The sequence below is a fragment of the Monodon monoceros genome, unplaced genomic scaffold (genome assembly GCF_005190385.1).
Source record: "Monodon monoceros isolate NGI ecotype Baffin Bay Population unplaced genomic scaffold, NGI_Narwhal_1 Super_Scaffold_22, whole genome shotgun sequence".
Lineage (NCBI taxonomy): Eukaryota > Metazoa > Chordata > Mammalia > Artiodactyla > Monodontidae > Monodon > Monodon monoceros.
In genome coordinates, this window is record NW_021703779.1 from 45990395 (window position 1) to 46007703 (window position 17309).

Consider the following 17309-nt stretch of genomic DNA (forward strand, 5'->3'; position numbering starts at 1 on the left):
AGTGCAGGCCGGGCGGACGGCAAACCTCGCGAGAATAAGTCCAGGCCTAACGGGATTTTCGGCTTCCGGCGTGGGCGGGGCCTTCGGGCTGACGTGGATGTTTTCTAGATCCGTTGCCAGGGCGCGAGGTTACGACAGGCGTTTGGGCCCCTCCCCACTTTCTTGTCGCACGGCAACGCAAACCGCCGCTACACCCAACGTAGCCTTGGAGGAGGCAGGCGGGGCCGGGAGGAATCTGCAGCTGTTGGGATGGGGGAAACCTGTCTGAAGGAGCAGATCCTTGCGGAGACAAGCCAGGAGTCACAGCAGGATTATGCCCTCCAGGGCAAGAGGAAGGTGGGAGCTCGGCTGCGGCTTTTGCCTGGCCGGCGGGAAGGCTCAAACAAGAACGGGGTCGGGAATTGGAAGGACCCCAGGGAGCGGAGGGCTGTACAAGAAGGAGGGGCCAGCGGGAGGATTCCGTGTTAGAGTTCAGATCTTGCTGAGGGTGGAGTAGGGTTGGAAGTGGAGTGGGGTGAGGTTATAGGTGGGATGGGGTGTGAAGGGGGATGGGGCGTGGATGGAGATGAGGATACTCTGGAGCGACTGGGATACGGGCTGGGGAAAACTATGGCCAGAGGTACTGTCCCTATCCCCCGCCTCCCTCCTGTTTCTCCAAGCAGAGTTCAGAGACTGCCGCTATAGCTGCTATAGTCTTGGACCTGATGCTAGACCCAACCTGGAGCTTCAAAATTGGGACTCCTTGCTGAGAAAGATATTTTGTGTGAACCCCTGGGAGTCAGGGTCCCTAAGCCAGTGCTCTCCACCTCTATCCTTCTTCCCTTCTCCCCACTTCATCTCTCTCTCTCCATGCCTCACCCCCATCTCATTCCCTCCTCTCCATCCCCCTCTGCCGTCCCTTGCTTCCTCCCTTCCTCTTCTCTCTCTGCCCTCCACCCCTATCAACCGCCCTGTTGCCCTCCTTCCTCTCTTCTGCCTCTGCCCCTGACTCTGCCCTTTCTATCCCCTTCCCCTCTGTTTCCCATCTTTCTATCCCTCTGCTCCATCCCCTCATCCCCCATCACTTTATACCTGCTTTTTACTAAGCCATGGCCTTAGCAGTCCAAGAGGCTGTCTGTGGAATCTTCCCCTTCAGTGTGACCTTATATTGTGGTGACAGATGGAATGAGTAGGCTGGCATTGGTGCTTAGACTTAGACATGAAAAGGGTCTGGTGGCTGCCACAGCCATTCCTGTGACTATTTTTTAAATGATGTCTGGAGGCTGGGAAGAGTCTTAAAGTCTTAGGACAAGTCCAGGAAAGTGAGAAAGCTTGGTTGATGCAATCTAGTAAATGAAGTTCAGTTGGGAGAAACAGTCATGATCAGGCTGAGGGGATAAAATGACCAAAGGACAGCAATCTCATATAATTGACAGGAACTACTGTTCCATTTAAGATGAAATGGAGCTTGGGGGGAAAAAAGTCAAATTGGATCCCTACTTCTCACACCATATACAAAATGCAATTCCCAAATAGATTAAAAACTTAAATGAGAAAAGCAAAACTTTAGAAATTTTAGAAGAATATATAGGAGAATATCTTTATGACCTCAGGGGATTTCTTAAATAATAAAAACTTTTGAGCTTAAAGGAAAAGATTGGTAAATTTGACTACATTCAAATTCCTCCAAATTAGAACATAAAGTGAAAAGATGGTAAGTGCACACAGAAAGCTTCTAAAGTATTGATACTGTTCTATTTTCTGGGTTCTGTGGAGGGTTCACAGGTGTTCATTTTGTTGTTATACTTCATAACTTACATGTGTTAACCATATTCTTTTGTGTGTATCAACTGTTACCATAAAATTATTATAAAATAATAATAAAGTGAAAAGACAAGCCACAAATTGGAGATATTTGCCACAGGTAAACTAAGAAATGATTAGTGTGTAGAATACAAAAGGAACTCCTAAAATTAATAGGAAAAGGACAAACTGATTTTTTTTAATGAGCAAAAGATATGAATGGGCACTTCACAGAAGAGAAAGAAAAATGGACAAAACACACATGAAAAGATGTTGCAACCTCATTAGCAATAAGGAAAATTCCAATTAAAACTGATAATTATAATTTTATACCCACAAGTTGGCAAAAATTAAAAAGTCTGTAATATCCAGTGTTGCTGAGGATGTGGAGTGGCTAGAGTTTTTATACACTATAGTGAAAGTATAAATTGGTACAATCTCCTTGGAAAACAACATTATCTCGTAAAGTTTAAATAGGCTTATGCCCTATGATCCAGCACTTCCGCTCCTAGGTATATGCTAGGGAAACTTTTCCACCTGTATATATGTCTCTTTTAATCTACAAGTCCTTTCTCTTTTCCTCTTGCAATTAAAAAATAAATAAACTGGGCTGTTTGTGCTGCTGGGTTGTTTGACTAGAGTCCTAGTCTCTCTTGAACCCAGTTCAGTCAGGCCCCAGCAAAAATGTTCTAATCAAGGTCATCAGCAACCCTCCCCTTCAAATTAGTCAGTTCTCAGTCTTCGTCCTACTTAACCCATCATCAGTTGCCCACTCTCTCCTCCCAAAAGCACTTTCTTCACTTGGCTTCTCAGGCATTCCCATTTTTTCTCCCACCTCACTGGCCACTCCTTAGCCTCCAGTGCTGGCTCCTCCTCTCCCTGTCTCCCCTGAGGCATTCTTAACTATCTACAGTCCCTTAGAGATCTCTCACTGCCTCATAGCTTTAAATTCCTTATATCAGTCAGGATGGGCTAAATTATGCTGAGGTGACAAACAACCTCAAAATCTCAGCAGCTATATGTGGAAGCTAATAAATACAACAAACTAGTAAATATGACATAAAAGAAGCAGACTTACAGACATTGAGAACAAACTAGTGGTTACCAGTGAGGGGGTAGGGGCAATATAGGGGTGAGAGAGTGGGAGGTACAAACTACTGGGTGTAAGATAGGCTCAAGGATGTATTGTACAACATGGGGAATATAGCCAATATTTTGTGATAACTGTAAATGGAAAGTAACCTTTAAAAAACTGTTTAAACGTGTGTGTGTGTGTGTGAGTTGTGGAAAAAAATAATATCTACTTCATAGAAATATTAAGAAGAATACTAGTAGGTCAAATATCAGCATTTTTATATGGTGCAACCTAATAAATGAGTTACTAATACAACATGCTTATAATTGCACATTTACAGTAAATGCTCAGTAAATGTTAACTGTGATGACAATAAAAAAAGAAAAAATAAAATCATAGGCTATATAAAGCTTAGTAAAAATATGTGCTACATAAGAACAAATTGTTTCTGACAGAGGCCCTGAGAAAGCCTTAAGTGATCTATTTTTGTTTATTTTTAGTTTCAAGCTATGTTATAGGTGGGTGAGGTTGCTGGTTAACTAAATTCCAGTTAGGTAAGGTCTTGCTATACAGAAGCAGAATAATAAAATTATTTTTAAAAAACTGTTTAAAAAAAAAAAACCTAAGGACAACCAATCCAAACAGCCACCTAGGCTTTCTCAAATAAAGCAAGTGCTTCAGCTATAGCCAATCAAATAATTTCCTTCCTTTCCATCTCTTCTCTTTAAAGATCTTTCCCTGAACTCTTCTTAACCACTTCTGGTTTGGCACTGCCCGGTTTGTATTTTGCTCAGATAAACTCTTAAAAAATGTTTTTTTAAGTCTCAGCAGTTCATAAAAACAAAGATTTCTCACTCCTGCTTCTTGTCCACTGTGGGTTGGCTACATCTCTGTTCTGTCATCACTCCAGGACTGAGGCTGAAGGGGCAGCGCTCACCTGGGACATTGCCCAGGTCCCACAGCAGAGAGTGAAGAGAGAAAGTGGCTATAATGTAATGGCTCTTAGTTCTGCTTGGGAATGGCACATGTCAATTCTCACATTGCAGAGGGCAAAGCAGATCATGTGGCTAACCTTGAGGACAATAAGATAAGGATATAGAATCCTTCTGTAAGGAGGAACAGCAATTTTTTTTTTTTTTTTGGCCACATGGGGCTTCTGGGATCTTAATTCCCCAACGAGGGAACAAGGGATCTAACCTGTGTCCCATGCAGTGGAAGCACAGAGTCCTAACCACTGGACCACCAGGGAATTCCCAACAGCAAATCTTTTTGAACAATAACAAAATTTACCATACTATATGTATGCTATCAGTGGGTATCTAATCGACCTCTCAAACTCAACACTTCGAAACTGATCTCCAGATCCTCATCCCATTCTGTTCTCCCCACACAGACTATTCAGTTGATAGCAACTCCTCTGACTGCCCCAGCCAAAATCCTTCAAGTCATTCTTAACACTGCTCTCTCACAGCACATCCAACCCATCAGGAAGTCCTGTTGGCTCTGCCTTCAAAATATATCCAGAATCTGACCACTTCTTGCTACATCCGCTGCTACCAACCTGGTGTGAGTCATCATCATCCCTTGCCTGAACGACTGTAATAGCCTCCTGTCTGGTCTCCCTGCCTCTAGTCTTGCCTCCCCTCCCCTCCAGTCTCTTCTTAACAGAGCAGCCAGAGAGATCCTTTAAAAATCAAAGACAGGACACATCACTCTCACTGCTCAAAATCCTCCAATGGCTGCCCATTTCTCTCAGAATAGAAGCCGCAGCCTTTACAATGGTCTATAAAGTCCTACATGCTCTGCACCCCCCCCACCCAATCTCTCTAATGTCATTTCCCACTCCTCCTTGCCTCCCTGCTGTCCCCTTGAACGTGTGCCTCTTCTGTCCACCTTAAGGCCTTTGCACTTGTTCCCTCGGCCTGCAGTGCTCTCCTAGTTATCTGCATAGGAGACTCTCTCACCTTCTTCAAGTATTTGCTCAAATATTACCTTCTCAGTTATGCCTCCCCTGACGTCCATATTTAAAATTGCAACATGCCCCCCACGTCCTTGGCACTTCCAATTCCCCTTATCCTGCTCTATATTTTTTCCTGAAGCTCTTATTATCTTTTTACAAACTATTTAATGTACTCCCCACTAGAAAGTAACTTTCACAAGGACTCAGATTTTTGTCACTTTTGCTCCTTGATGTCTCCCAAATGCTTAAAGGATCATCTGACAGTAGGTACTCCATAAATATTTGTTAAATGATAGAATGAACATGGGTGAAAAAAGCAAGATGCAGAAGAATGCATACTGTGTGATACTCCATAAAATTCTGAGACAAGAAAATGTTTTAAAATATTGTTCAGGGAGTTACGCACACACAGTACATTAATGCATATTAGTAAGGGAATAGTAACATTTTGGATAGTGGTTATCTCTTAGGGTAAGGATGAGGGAGGAGAGACATAAGACCCTTCAATAGTATTGATCATTCACTATTTCTTAAGTTGGGGAGTTGGTTCATGGGTCTCTTTTATCATGCTTCCTAACTTACATATGGCTTATATATATATTCTCCTGTATACATCAAATATTTTAGTTACAAAATGGTTAAAAGAGAGAGAGAGAGAGAGAGACCGGAACTAGTTATACGAGGAGTTGAAGAATGGTGTTCCAAACAAAGGAACATGGTGTACAAAGGCCCTGAGGTGGGAACAGTTGTAGTGTTGGAGGACTTGATAGGAAGCCAGTGTGCCTGGAGCACCATAAGCAAGGGATAGGGAGGCATGAGATGAACTGGAGAGGTGTGCAGGAACCAGATCTTGAAAGCCCACAGTAAGGAGTTTGGATCTGATTGTAAGTGCAGTAGGAAGCCAGTGGAGGATTTTAAACAGGTGCAAGACATGATCAGATTTAAGTTAGCAGAAGTGGTTTGGGCTGTGGCTTTGGCTGGCTCACGTGCCAAAACTGGGCCTCCCAAAATATGAAGGAACACAGGCAAATTTAAGCCCTCTAGCCTTTCATTTGACTGGAGAATAAGTAATAAAAATAAAGGGGGAGTGGTGGTGGCATTTACTGAAACGGGGAAAACTAAGTAGAACATAATGTAAAAGGGATGTTGTAAATGAGTTGGAGACTTGGAAAGGTGAGCAGGGGTCAGATCATGAAGACTCATAAATCTGGCAAAGGGGGTTGGACTTGATCTTGTAAACACTGGGGAACCATTTGCTTTAAAGCTGCTTTTAAGGGTTTTAAGCTGAGGCATGCCATGGTCAGATTTGCTTTCAGAAAAATCACTTTGGTAGCCAAGGCAGAGAAAGAGGTAGAGAGCATAACACTAGAGCAAGGGAGGCCAGTGAGGCTCCTGGGAATACTGTCTGGCACCAGCTTGTGAGGCCTGAATTAGGGTGGTGACAGCAGAGATGGAGAACACAGATATGAAATATGTCAGGAAGTAAAATCAGTAGGAATCAATAACTGGTAAGATACTGTGGGGAGAATGGAATGGGGGTGGGGGTGTAGTCAAGGAGGATGGTTAGCACTGATTGGCCATTCACCTCACTCTTGCTCCAGATATATAAGGTAGACCCACCACCAGATCTCAAGGAGGTGGCAGCCATAGAGGCTAGAAGAAATCAAGAAAAGGAGCAACAGAGCCAATTCTTCAATGTGTGGACCAGAGAAATGCGGGTGAGTGGGCAGCAGGGACTTTCTCTGGACCAGGGGCCACCTCACTCTTACACCTGGAGAGGAACATAGCAGTGCCCATCACAGCCCCTCCCTGATTCAAGCAGACTGTAGGGCTAGAAAGGAAGGAGAAGGGTGAAAAGGTACTCACCCCCACGTGTGGGAAGAGCCTGGGAAAGGGGACTGGGGGTGCAGGGGAAGAGACTGGGGTTAGAGGAGCCAGTGACAGCTGACTTCTCCAGTCAGCTCTGGGCCAAGTGGCCTGGTTCTCAAGAGGCAGGCAAATGGAGCCGAAAGAAGTCTATAAAGAATATTTGGGGGCTTCCCTGGTGGCGCAGTGGTTAAGAATCTGCCTGCCAATGCAGAGGACACGGGTTTGAGCTCTGATCCGGGAAGATCCCACATGCCGCGGAGCAACTAAGCCCACGAGCCACAGCTACTGAGCCTGTGCTCTAGAGCCCATGCTCCACAACAAGGTGCAATGAAGAGTAGCCCCCACTCGCCATAACTAGAGAAAGCTCACGCCCAGCAACGAAGACCCAATAGCCAATATTTTGTCAGCCATAAATAAATAAATAAATAAATATATATATTAAAAAAGAAAAAAGAATATTTGGTATTGCATGCATATGCCTAAACTTTCTGGAAGGCTACATAAGAAACTGTTAACTGTTCCCTGGTGGTCCAGTGGCTAAGACTCTGTGCTCCCAATGCAGGGGGCCGGGGTTCGATCCCTGGTCAAGGAAATAGATCCCACATGCCACAACTAAAAGATCCCATATACTGCAACGAAGATCCTGCGTGCTGCAACTAAGACCCAGTGCAGCCAAATAAATAAGAAAATAAATAAATATATTTAAAAGAAAGAAACTGTTAACCAGCCTGAGGGACAGAGATGGGAGGGACACTTACTGTTCACTAAACTGTATTCCCTTTTGCACTATTTTGAAACGTTTTAAATGAATTATAATCAAAATAAAGAGAAAATATTGATAGTTTAAGAAAAAATAGATTGCTGGCTGGGTGGATGAGTGGTGTGACTGAGATCTAGTTGGTAAGCGTTTCCTCAGGGCCTGCTCTGTGCCAAGCACTGGGTTGGGCAGTAGGGATACAAAGCTGACTAAGGCCCAGTCTCTGCCCTTAGCAGGCTCATAGTCTGGTGTAGGAGATAATCAATAGAGGCAAACTTCATTATAGTGTGGGCAGTGGGCCCTAGATTCTATGGGAGTAGCACCTGCTGGAGGGGTCAGGAAAGTGAAGTCTGAGCTGGTCTTAAGGGATGAATAGGAGTTTGGGTAAAGAGGGGAGGAAAGAGTGTTCCAAGTGGAGGGAGATGCTGGAGCAAAGGCTATCAGTATGAAACAGCCTAAGATGTGCAGGGAACTGTAAGCAGAGCTTCTGAGGGTGGGAGAGGGGAAGAGGGTGAGATGAGGCTGGAGACAGAGGAAGAGGCTAGACCACTGAGGGACTTACAAACCATGCTGAGATGGTAGAACATTATCCAGTAGGTACTGGGGATCCTATAGGAGGATTTTGAAGCAGGTAAATTCTGAGCAGTCTATGTTAGAGCATTCGAGGCCCACTGCTGGGCCCGTACCTTGATTTAACTCATTTCTTTGGGATCAGGTGGATGCTGAAGCCCTGAACAGCCAGGTGGAAGAGAAAAAGCTTAGGAAGGCAAAAAAGCAGAGCAAGGTGGCAGCTTATGGTAAAAGCCCAAGGCCAGGGGCCAGCCAAAGAAGAAAAGCAAGGGCCGAGTGGGATAAGGCAGGGCAGTTCTGCTTCGGAGTGGGGCCTGAGGCCTGGGGTGTGGTAAGACAAACCAGATTGACCTTTGGGAACAGTGGCTGTGCTGAGTGGGCTCTGTCCCTCCCGTGGGGCCTTCTCCATGCCCCTACCCACCACCCCCAGGTACCAACCAGGTGCAATATGATGTGGTGGCTCAGATACTACAGAAGGAACAGGCAGAACGGACAGGTCGGCTGGCCAAGAAAATGCAAGTTTCGGAAGCAGAAGCAGCAGCTCAAGAAAAGGCGTGAACTTGACTTTTGGGATTCAGACCGACTCTGGAGGGAGTTTGCAGCTCATCTTGGTGACAATGATCCCCACTGGGGCCCAACCAGCCTGCAGTGCTTCTCTGGGGAAGATTTGGACAGGGCCATATGCCTGAGAATGCAGCAGGAAGAGTTCATGCACAGCCTGGAGAAGCCGCTGCAAGAGCAACAGCAAGCCAGAGTTGAGGAGAACTGTGCAGGTAAGCAGCGGGGCCCTCCAGGCTGTGACCTGAGGCCTAGTGGGGAGTCATCCTGAGCTGGATACAGCGCCCAGAAGACCAGAACTGTGTGGGGAGGTCCAGTTACCCATAGGGGCTGATGCTGAAAGGTTAGACTGAGCAGGCCCCAACCTCCCTGACTTCCTTCATCAACTGACAGTATAGCCACTGATCCCCAATCAGCCTGGCACTCCATTACCTGGAGGCAGCACAGTGAAGACAAACCTAATGGCTCTGCTGCTTACTAGCTGGTTTGGGCAAATGAATTTTCCTCTCTGTGCTTCAGTTTCCTTATCTTTAAAATGAGGAAATGAATCCATACCACAAAGAGCTCGTATGAGAATGAAATGAGATACTGTAAGTAAAGCACAAGCGTCAGTGCTCAATAACCAGTAGCTACTATCAATATTATTATGACATCTGTGGCTATGTCCCCTTTTTCCATTAGAGTAAGCCTTTCACAGGCAAGGACCATCTCTTATCTACTCACACTGCTCACCTTTAAAACCACTCCTGTTATAGCACCCTGTTCTGTTATACCGCTTATCACGGAGGTAACTAAGTATCTGAAAGTATTTGTGGAATGTCTGTCTTTTCCCCAAAATGTCAGCTCACTGAAGATGAACCACATATCTCATTTCCACCCCTATATCCCAGTTGCCTAGTACATTGTCTGCCACAGTGTCAGGAGCTCAATAAATCATTGTTGAATGAACAATTGACCAATGTAAACAAGAAAGGCACCCTACCCTCCAGGAACCCACAGAACCATGCCTTCCAGAAAATCAGTGTAGAGTAAGAGGAAAAGATACATGCACAAGTCATTTACCAGCACATATCTATACTTTAACGCTGCGTTAGGTACTATGAGCGGTACTGTGATAGAAGTATAGACAGGACACGGAGGAAACATCAATATGGGAGTGGTCAGTTCTCACAAAGGAGAGGAGGCAGGGCAGGGGGTTGGCACAGGCCCGCTGTCAGGAACCAGTTTTGGAAAGTTGGGTACAATTTCGGCAAGGCAGAGAGTGGGAATGAGAAAAGGTCATTCTAGGCAGAGCAGGTAGCAAAAGGAAGAGCTAACCTTTGCTGAGCACTTACTGTATACCAGACACTGTGTCAAGCTTTCTACCATGTATTAACTCATTTTATCCTCACGACAACCCTATGAGGCAAGTACTAGTAGTATCCCTATCTTCGGTGGAGGAAACTGAAGAACAGAGATGTTAAATAACTTGCCCAAAATCATACAGCTAGTGGGTGATGGAGGCGGGAAGTGCGGGAAGTGAACTCAGGCAGGCTGGCTCCAGAGCCTGCACTCTTGACTGCTACGCCACACTTGCTGTCAGTCACCATGAGAAACTGGGAACTCAGAGGCCAAGGGAGAAGTTTCAAAGAGGGAGTCATCAATAACGTCAAATGCCCCAGAGAAGTTCAGATAGGAAAAGAATGAGACTTGAAAATGAGATTTGGAAAATGAGATTTGGAAATTAGGAGTATTTGGTGATTTTTGTCAGAACAGTTGCAGTGGAACCAGGGGCCAGCTGCCCAATGGCAGCAGGCAGGTGTACGAGAAGGTAGAGCAAGGCAACAGGGACAGCAGAATGCTGGGAGAGAGTCTGTGTAATGTCATGGAAGGAGCATGGGCTGATTCCTCGAGAGATCCGGATTCAAATCCCAACTTACTACTTGCTGGCTGTGTAACCTTGGGCATTTTACTTCACCTCTGTACCTCATCTGAAAAATGGGGCTGATCTTTCCTCTCTGGGTTGCTACGAAGAGTGAAATGAAACAAGGCACCCCTATCCTCCCTTCCCCCGCCCTCCAGTCTCTGAAATCTGTGTCCCTGTGCCTCTCCAGAGCCAACCCCTCAACCTATGCTCTGGACCCCATTCCCCCTGCCTCCCACACAGGCTGTGCTCCCTTTAGGTACTCCCCGCTGGGTTCTCAACACTTGCCCTTCCACTGGCCCCTTCTGTGAAGGCTGTAAGCATGCTTGTGTCTAACCCTTCTTAGGAAAAAAACAAAAGTCTCCCTCCACTCTGTGATTCCTCTAGATGCTGTGAGCTAGCTGTTTTCCTTTACAACCATACTTTCTGAAAAATCTGCTTCCACTTGCTCTTTCCTTCCGAACTTTCCAGTCACACCTCAACCCCTAAGATCTCATTTCTCCCCACACAACTTCACTGACACTGCTCTTACTAAAATCATCAATGCCCTTTGTGTTATCAGGTACAAGAGGCTCTGTTCAGTCTTTTCTCCTTGACTGGGACTTTCTTGCTACACTTGACTATGATCACATCTTCCTTCTTGAACCTCTCTCTTCCTTGGCTTCTGTGACAGCACATTCTGCTTGTAGCTCTCCGATCATTCCTCCTGTCTGCCCTTTATGGATTCCTCTTCCTTCTACTTCTTCCTTCTTGAGACTCTGTCCCTGGTGCACTCCTTACCCTGCATACTTGCCTCAGGCACCCTCGGTCCTCATTCTGGTTTCAGCTAAAATGTCGCCACCTCTGTGCTGAGGACTCTTTACCTGCAGAATCAGATATCCAGGTGCCTGCGGACCACCTCCAACTCAGCTTCCTAAACAATTCATCAGTGCTCCCTAACCTGCTCTAAATTCTGTATCCTCTAGTTCCAGTGGTGGCCACACGATGCATGGAGTCATCCCAGCCAGGACCCTGGAAAGCATCCAAGTCTTTCTTCTCCCTTACTCCCTCATCCAATCCATCAAGTACTGCTGATGTAACCTCCATATATTTCCCCTCCATCCTTTCCATCACTGGCCTACTGCCTTAGCCTCCAAGATGGCTTCCCTACATCAACTGTCTCCCACCAGCCTGACTGTTCTCTATACTGGCCACCAAAAGGAGCTTTCTAAAATGCAGATCTGTGTCACCCCCTTACTTAAAATCCTTCCATGTTCCCCACCACCTTCAGGGTCAAGTTTTTAGTCCTTAGTCTGGCCCCTGTAGAGCTCCCTAGTCACTTGCATTTTATGCTCTAGGAAGAGCAGACTATTTGTAATTTAAGATACAGACCATGCTGTTTCTTGGCTTCCTTCATTCATTTGATAAATATTTACTGAGCACCCACTATGTGCCAGGCTCTGATGCAGGTGCTAGGGCATGGTAGTGGATAAAACAGACAAAAATCCCTGCTTTCACAAGGGTTACCTTCTAGTGAGGAGAGAGACAGGCAATAGACAAAAATAATTAAGTAAAATGTAGGGTATATTGGATGGTGACAAATGCTAGGGAGAAAAATAAATCAGAGAAGGAGGATAAATGTTGGGGGCAGGCAGGTGGCAATTTTAGGTATGAGAGACAGAAGGCCTCACTGAGGCGGTAACATTTGAGCAAAGACCTGAGGGAGGCAAAAGAGCATGAGACAAGAGCAACGTTTATTGCAAATCCCTGAGGCAGGACCGTCTGGCATGTTCTAGAAACAGCAAGGAGACTGGTGTGGCTGGATTGAAGCAAAGTTTCAATACATTTGCTCATGCTGTGCTTGCAGCCTGGAATGCCCTTTGCCCTTTCTGACTATATGCAACATGTATTTCAAGGATCACCTCCTCCTGGAAGCCTTCCTCTCACCCAAAGCTCTCTTAATGCCCTACATACATCTCTGTCATTGCCCTTACCACATTGTGGTATGATGATCTACATTTGATCCATCTCCTCCATTAGACAAGGAACTCTCTGAGGACAGGATCTAATTCATTGGTATCCTCAGAACCTAACACAGGGCCCTTAGACTGAGGCTCAGAGATGAAATGATTTCCCCAAGGTCACACAGCCCAGAAGCAACAGAGCTGCATTGAGACTCCAGTCCATTGGAGGCATCTTTCAGTGAGGGACCTGAGAAATTCTTGTTGCTGTCACTTTGGTTATCCCTGGCTCGAAAGAGTACCTCCTTCCACACATCCCTCCAATGAGGACATTACCCCCTTCCGAAACATACATACACATACATCCACAAAGCTTGCTGAACAAATGGCTGAATGAGTGAACCAGAAATGCAGCAAGCCAGTACAGTGCCCTGACCGTATTTCTCTGTGTAGATATGCTCAGTGAACAGCTGCGCCTAGCCGTGGACTTGCAGGCCACCCAGCTGGCCAAGCTGGAGGACTGCTGCCACAAGGCCATAATGTCTGCCATGGCCAACGCCAACAAGGCCCAGGTACGTATGGCCAGAGCCATCCAGTGCACCCGGCTCTCCCCAGTCCCCTGAACAAAGTCCTGGGGAACCTCAGCCACATCTTTCCCCTCACAACCCTTCTCGAATCAACACCAGCCCTCTCATCTACCTGAGGATTTCCCCCTTCACCCAAGGGCCCTCTTAGGGCAGACGGTCCCCTTCCCCACCTCCAGACTCAGGATGACCTGAGAACAGAACACTGCCCTCCCTTGCCCAGCCTCTTAGTCTAAGGGCTTCCAGAGGGCAGGGGAGTTCCCTGCCCATTCCACCCCTTCCCCCACCTTAAGTCACTCAAAGGCCATGCAGTATCTGTTCCTTCTCTCCCTGAGATGGAGGAGAGTAGGGCCATGTCTCCCCCTCCCCTGTGACTGAGAGTTCCCTGAGGTTGGGCATCCAAATGCTCACATTCGGGGGCCCCACCAGGTAGCTAAGATGGCTAAGCAGCAGCGCCGTGAGCATCAGCACCAACAGGAGGACAACCTCATGGAGAACCAAAACCAGATCACAAGTGAACTACTGACTGAGAACCCCCAGGTCGCCCAAAACCCTATGGCTCCCCACAGCGTCCTGCCCTATTGCTGGAAGGGCGTGATTCTAGAGCAGAGAGCTGCCATCAGGAAAGTACAGGAGGTGCAACACCATGAAAAGGAGGCACAGCGCCAGACCGAACAAGCACTGGATACCAAATGGGAAAGCCAGCCCATGTGCTTGGCCCAGGCAGCAATGGAGCTAGAAGAGCAGGAGAGGGAGCTGTGTGCTGAATTTCGGAGGGTACTAGGCTCCTTCAACCAGCAGCTGGCTAAGGAGCAAAAAGACCAGTGAGTTCTAGGGGGTGGCAGCAGGGATGAATGCCAAGGGAGGGTGGAGACGGATGGCAAGGGCCAGGGAGAGAGGGAAAGCCCATCACCTAAGGCCTCTGGATTTCTATCTGAATTCAATAATCTACACCAATCAACCTACAGCCCAATATCACTTGCAATTCAACACCAGCAGCCGCTGAGCTCTGGATGGTCATCTCTCCCTCCTCCATCAATCAAGCTCACAGAGGCTGAGTCAAGAGAGGAAGATGATCCATTTCCCAGTGGGAGAGCTGAGCCAGCACCCCCACCTTTGACCCTAGGTAATAAAGTTATTCACTAAAATCAAGGCCACGTGTTGTAATAGGACACAAAAGGTGTGAGGTACTGCCTTTCCCGCCCCACCCCTGGGCTCTGAGCATGCAACCCTGTCAGAGTCTTCACCCATCCACCTTTCTTCCCCATGCCAGTTCCCCCAGCACACAGTGCTGCTCGCTCCCCTGTGAGAAAGAGACTTTATTAGGCACGAAGGGTGACTGGTGGGCAGAGGTTACAAAATGGCTACTGGGCTTCCTCCCAAGCTGGAGTAGAGTACTCCAGGAAGAGGAGGGACAGAGGAGCCTGTGTTTTCTCTGCCTTCCCCCTTCAAGGCTGCATGCGGATGGCCCCATCCAGCCGGATGACCTCTCCATTGAGGAATGGGTTCTCGATGATGGCCTGTACCAGATGAGCATACTCAGCAGAGTCACCCAGTCGGCTGGGGAAGGGCACCTGGCTGGCCAGGAAGTTGCGCACTTTATCTGGGAGGGTGGTCAACAGCGGAGTGCCAAATAGGCCTAGACAAGACAACCAGAGTCAGAGACCCACCCTCGCTTTCATATTTACCTGGTCCCTCCTCACCTTAACCCTACTTGTGGTGCTTCCCTATGCCCAGAGATAGAAGGCTGCTGCTGTTTAGATGGTAAATACCTTCCCCTCTCAATTGCCCACAGATCCCATCCAATCCCAGGTGTGGCAGGGAGGGGATATGTCTACCTGGAGCAATGGTCATCACCCGGATGCCCATGGGAGCCAGATCCCGAGCAATGGGCAGTGTCATGCCCACTATGCCCCCCTTGGAAGCAGAGTATGCAGCTTGTCCAACCTGGAGAAGGAGTGGAGGTCACAGGGGGAAGGGGCCCCAACAAGTCACCAAGGCACAAGCCTTGCCCCTACTCACACACCTGGCCCTCAAAGGCAGCTACACTGGCTGTGTTGATGATGACCCCACGTTGGCCTCCCTGGTCTGGTTCATTCTGGCCCATCTCACCAGCTACCAGGCGGATCACATTGAAGGTGCCTATGAGATTCACCTGGAGGACCAGTAGAGACATGGTGTAGGACCTAAAGCAGAAGCAGTCTTTTGTCCCCTAAAAGCTTTGGGGACACCCACAGCCAGATACTTCTTACTACTACCCCTGGAGAACCTCTAAGGCCTTACATTGAGAACTCGCTGAAAGTCCTCCAAGGTATGGGCCTGGCTCTTCTTTAAGTTGTATGTCTTGCTGGCCACTGCAATGCCTGCACAGTTGACTGCCACATCCACACGGCCAAACTTTTCTTTTGCTAGAGTCAGGGCTGCTTGCACGTCCTTCTCTGAGGTCACCTTCAAAGGGAGAAGTGGAGAAGGTATTCATCTCCCATCACACACATACCACTAAATCTTGAGGAGGGGAGGGCAAGGCAGGTTCACTCTTTGAGTGACAAGAGAATTGTGTAAGCAAGGGAGAGGCCAGGAGAAAGAAAACTCGAGAGTGGGACAAAGGTGAAAATGTTAGGTAATACAGAGCAGTGTTTCAAAACATTTTTGAAATCCATACCCTCTTCTGATAAATTCACATACCCCTGGAGATTCTCAACTGCTGTGGATCAGAGAAGTTTTGAGAATTATTGATATGAAGATAAACTAGCTTTTTTGTACCCGTACCTGCTAAGATAATTTCGTCAAGCTTTACTTCCTGTAGTTTGTTTCATGAAAAGTTTTTTGACTTTGTAAATATAAAATTACAGGGCACAATATGCATTTTCAAACTATACATACTTCTTTGAGGAGATTCTGATATGGCCAATTCCCAACCCCTCCGTTGTGAAACCCAGCTTTAGAAATTCCTTACCGCAGGCGTTTTGAAAATGGCTCAGGCCAAAAGGGAAAAGGAGATGGGTCCACTGCCCACATAGACGGTACCCTTATGAAAAGGGACCCCATGGGAGAGGTGAGGTAATCCCACTTACGTCCGCTGGGGCAAAGGCGCAGTTCTTCCCTAACTTCTTGGCCTGGGTCTCCCCATCCGAGTTGGGCAGGTCGAGAAGTACAGCAGTGGCCCCCTGCCCCACCAGTCGCTCCGCCGTGGCCAAGCCGAGGCCCGAGGCTCCACCGGTTATTACGGCGACCAGACCCTGTGAAGAGGGGCACGGTCAACAACTATACTGTACAGACCACCCCGACCCTTGCATCTGCCCATTTTCCAGGCTTCTGCGAGGGAGGCTCCTGGTCACCCCTGCGGTTTGACCCAGATGTGCCTCCTCACTTTAACGATGGGACCTCTGGGTGTCTCATCCCCCAGAAGCCCATCCAGACACCCCGCATGCACGTGCCCCAGAGAGTTGACCTTCACCTCCCGAGGCCAACCGCCGCAATAGCAGGCCTCGATAAGAGTAACCCTTTCTGCCAGCACCGATCTCTCCCCCCTAGTTCTACGGCCGCGCCGTCCCAGCAGGTGCAGCGGGGCAAGAAGCAGGGACGAAGACCCGGTTACCTTCACGCTCCGACACGCAGCAGCCATCTTGCGCTGGCCTCTCTACAAGCAGGACTGCCGGGCGCTCGCTGGTTGGCCGAGGCAGAGCCGCGGGGCGGGGCCGGCGAGGCTGGCTGTCCGCGGCTAAGGACAAACGGCGAGTGCCGGCGGCTAGCGTCCAAGACCCGAGAGCACGCCCGGGCAAGGTCCCGGCCGAGAGTTATTTCACCCGGGGGAGAAAACAACGAGTAGCAGCATCGCACCACCACAACCTCCGGCCTTTGGGCAGACGGCCACCTCCGCTGGGGGGAGGGGGACAGGAGATTGAGCGTGTGTACCTTACTCCTCGGAAAAAGCCTCCATTCAACATTCATATGTTTATATCTGAGAGACTCCTATATGCCAGGCTCTGTGCGGGGCACTGGGGATAACCAGAGGAATAATAAAAGGTTCATGCCTTACGAGAGGGAAGTTGGAAAAAGTTCAATTGGAAAAAGAGATAATTACAGTACAGACACACGAAGGAAGGGACAAAGAACCAGATTCTAGAACCCAGACATGGATATCCAAAGATGGAGATTCTGAGAGCCATGTACAGAGAAACATGTCGAGGAAGAGATTGAGAGGAACAGAGATGACCGACAGATTCTCAGAGATAGGATGTGGGGAGCCATTAAGAGAGAAGCTAGGAGACAGACATTCTGAGACAGCTGCTGAGAAGCACAAACCCAAAT

At 47.8% G+C, this 17309-nt stretch overlaps 2 protein-coding genes across 2 annotated transcripts; one reads left to right on the forward strand and one right to left on the reverse strand.

The window, feature by feature from the left end:
- Window positions 1-3147: 3147 nt before the first annotated feature.
- RIBC1 (RIB43A domain with coiled-coils 1) lies at window positions 3148-14171 on the forward strand. The gene is given in 7 exon segments (XM_029241307.1): window positions 3148-6535; window positions 8159-8240; window positions 8444-8531; window positions 8533-8786; window positions 12868-12986; window positions 13428-13822; window positions 13917-14171. Coding segments are annotated over 7 exon segments (1185 nt in total). The 5' UTR covers window positions 3148-6376; the 3' UTR covers window positions 14005-14171.
- A 126-nt stretch (window positions 14172-14297) lies between these two features.
- Window positions 14298-16649, reverse strand: HSD17B10 (hydroxysteroid 17-beta dehydrogenase 10). The gene is made up of 6 exons (XM_029241306.1): window positions 16597-16649; window positions 16073-16237; window positions 15282-15446; window positions 15025-15153; window positions 14837-14945; window positions 14298-14637 (listed from the first exon to the last, which is right to left on the reverse strand). The coding sequence occupies exons 1-6, from the start codon at window positions 16621-16623 to the stop codon at window positions 14447-14449; spliced, it is 786 nt and encodes a 261-aa protein (XP_029097139.1). The 5' UTR covers window positions 16624-16649; the 3' UTR covers window positions 14298-14446.
- Between the last annotated feature and the right edge of the window lie 660 nt (window positions 16650-17309).

What these genes read in the sequence shown, in the direction of transcription:
- HSD17B10 (XM_029241306.1), bottom strand. Translation starts at nt 16,623, where the DNA reads ATGGCTGCTGCGTGTCGGAGCGTGAAG. An exon ending in GCGCCTTTGCCCCAGCGGAC is followed by an intron (nt 15,447 to 16,072) that starts GTAAGTGGGATT and finishes CTCCCTTTGAAG; the next exon opens with GTGACCTCAGAGAAGGACGT. An exon ending in TAGCTGCCTTTGAGGGCCAG is followed by an intron (nt 14,946 to 15,024) that starts GTGTGTGAGTAG and finishes CTCCTTCTCCAG; the next exon opens with GTTGGACAAGCTGCATACTC.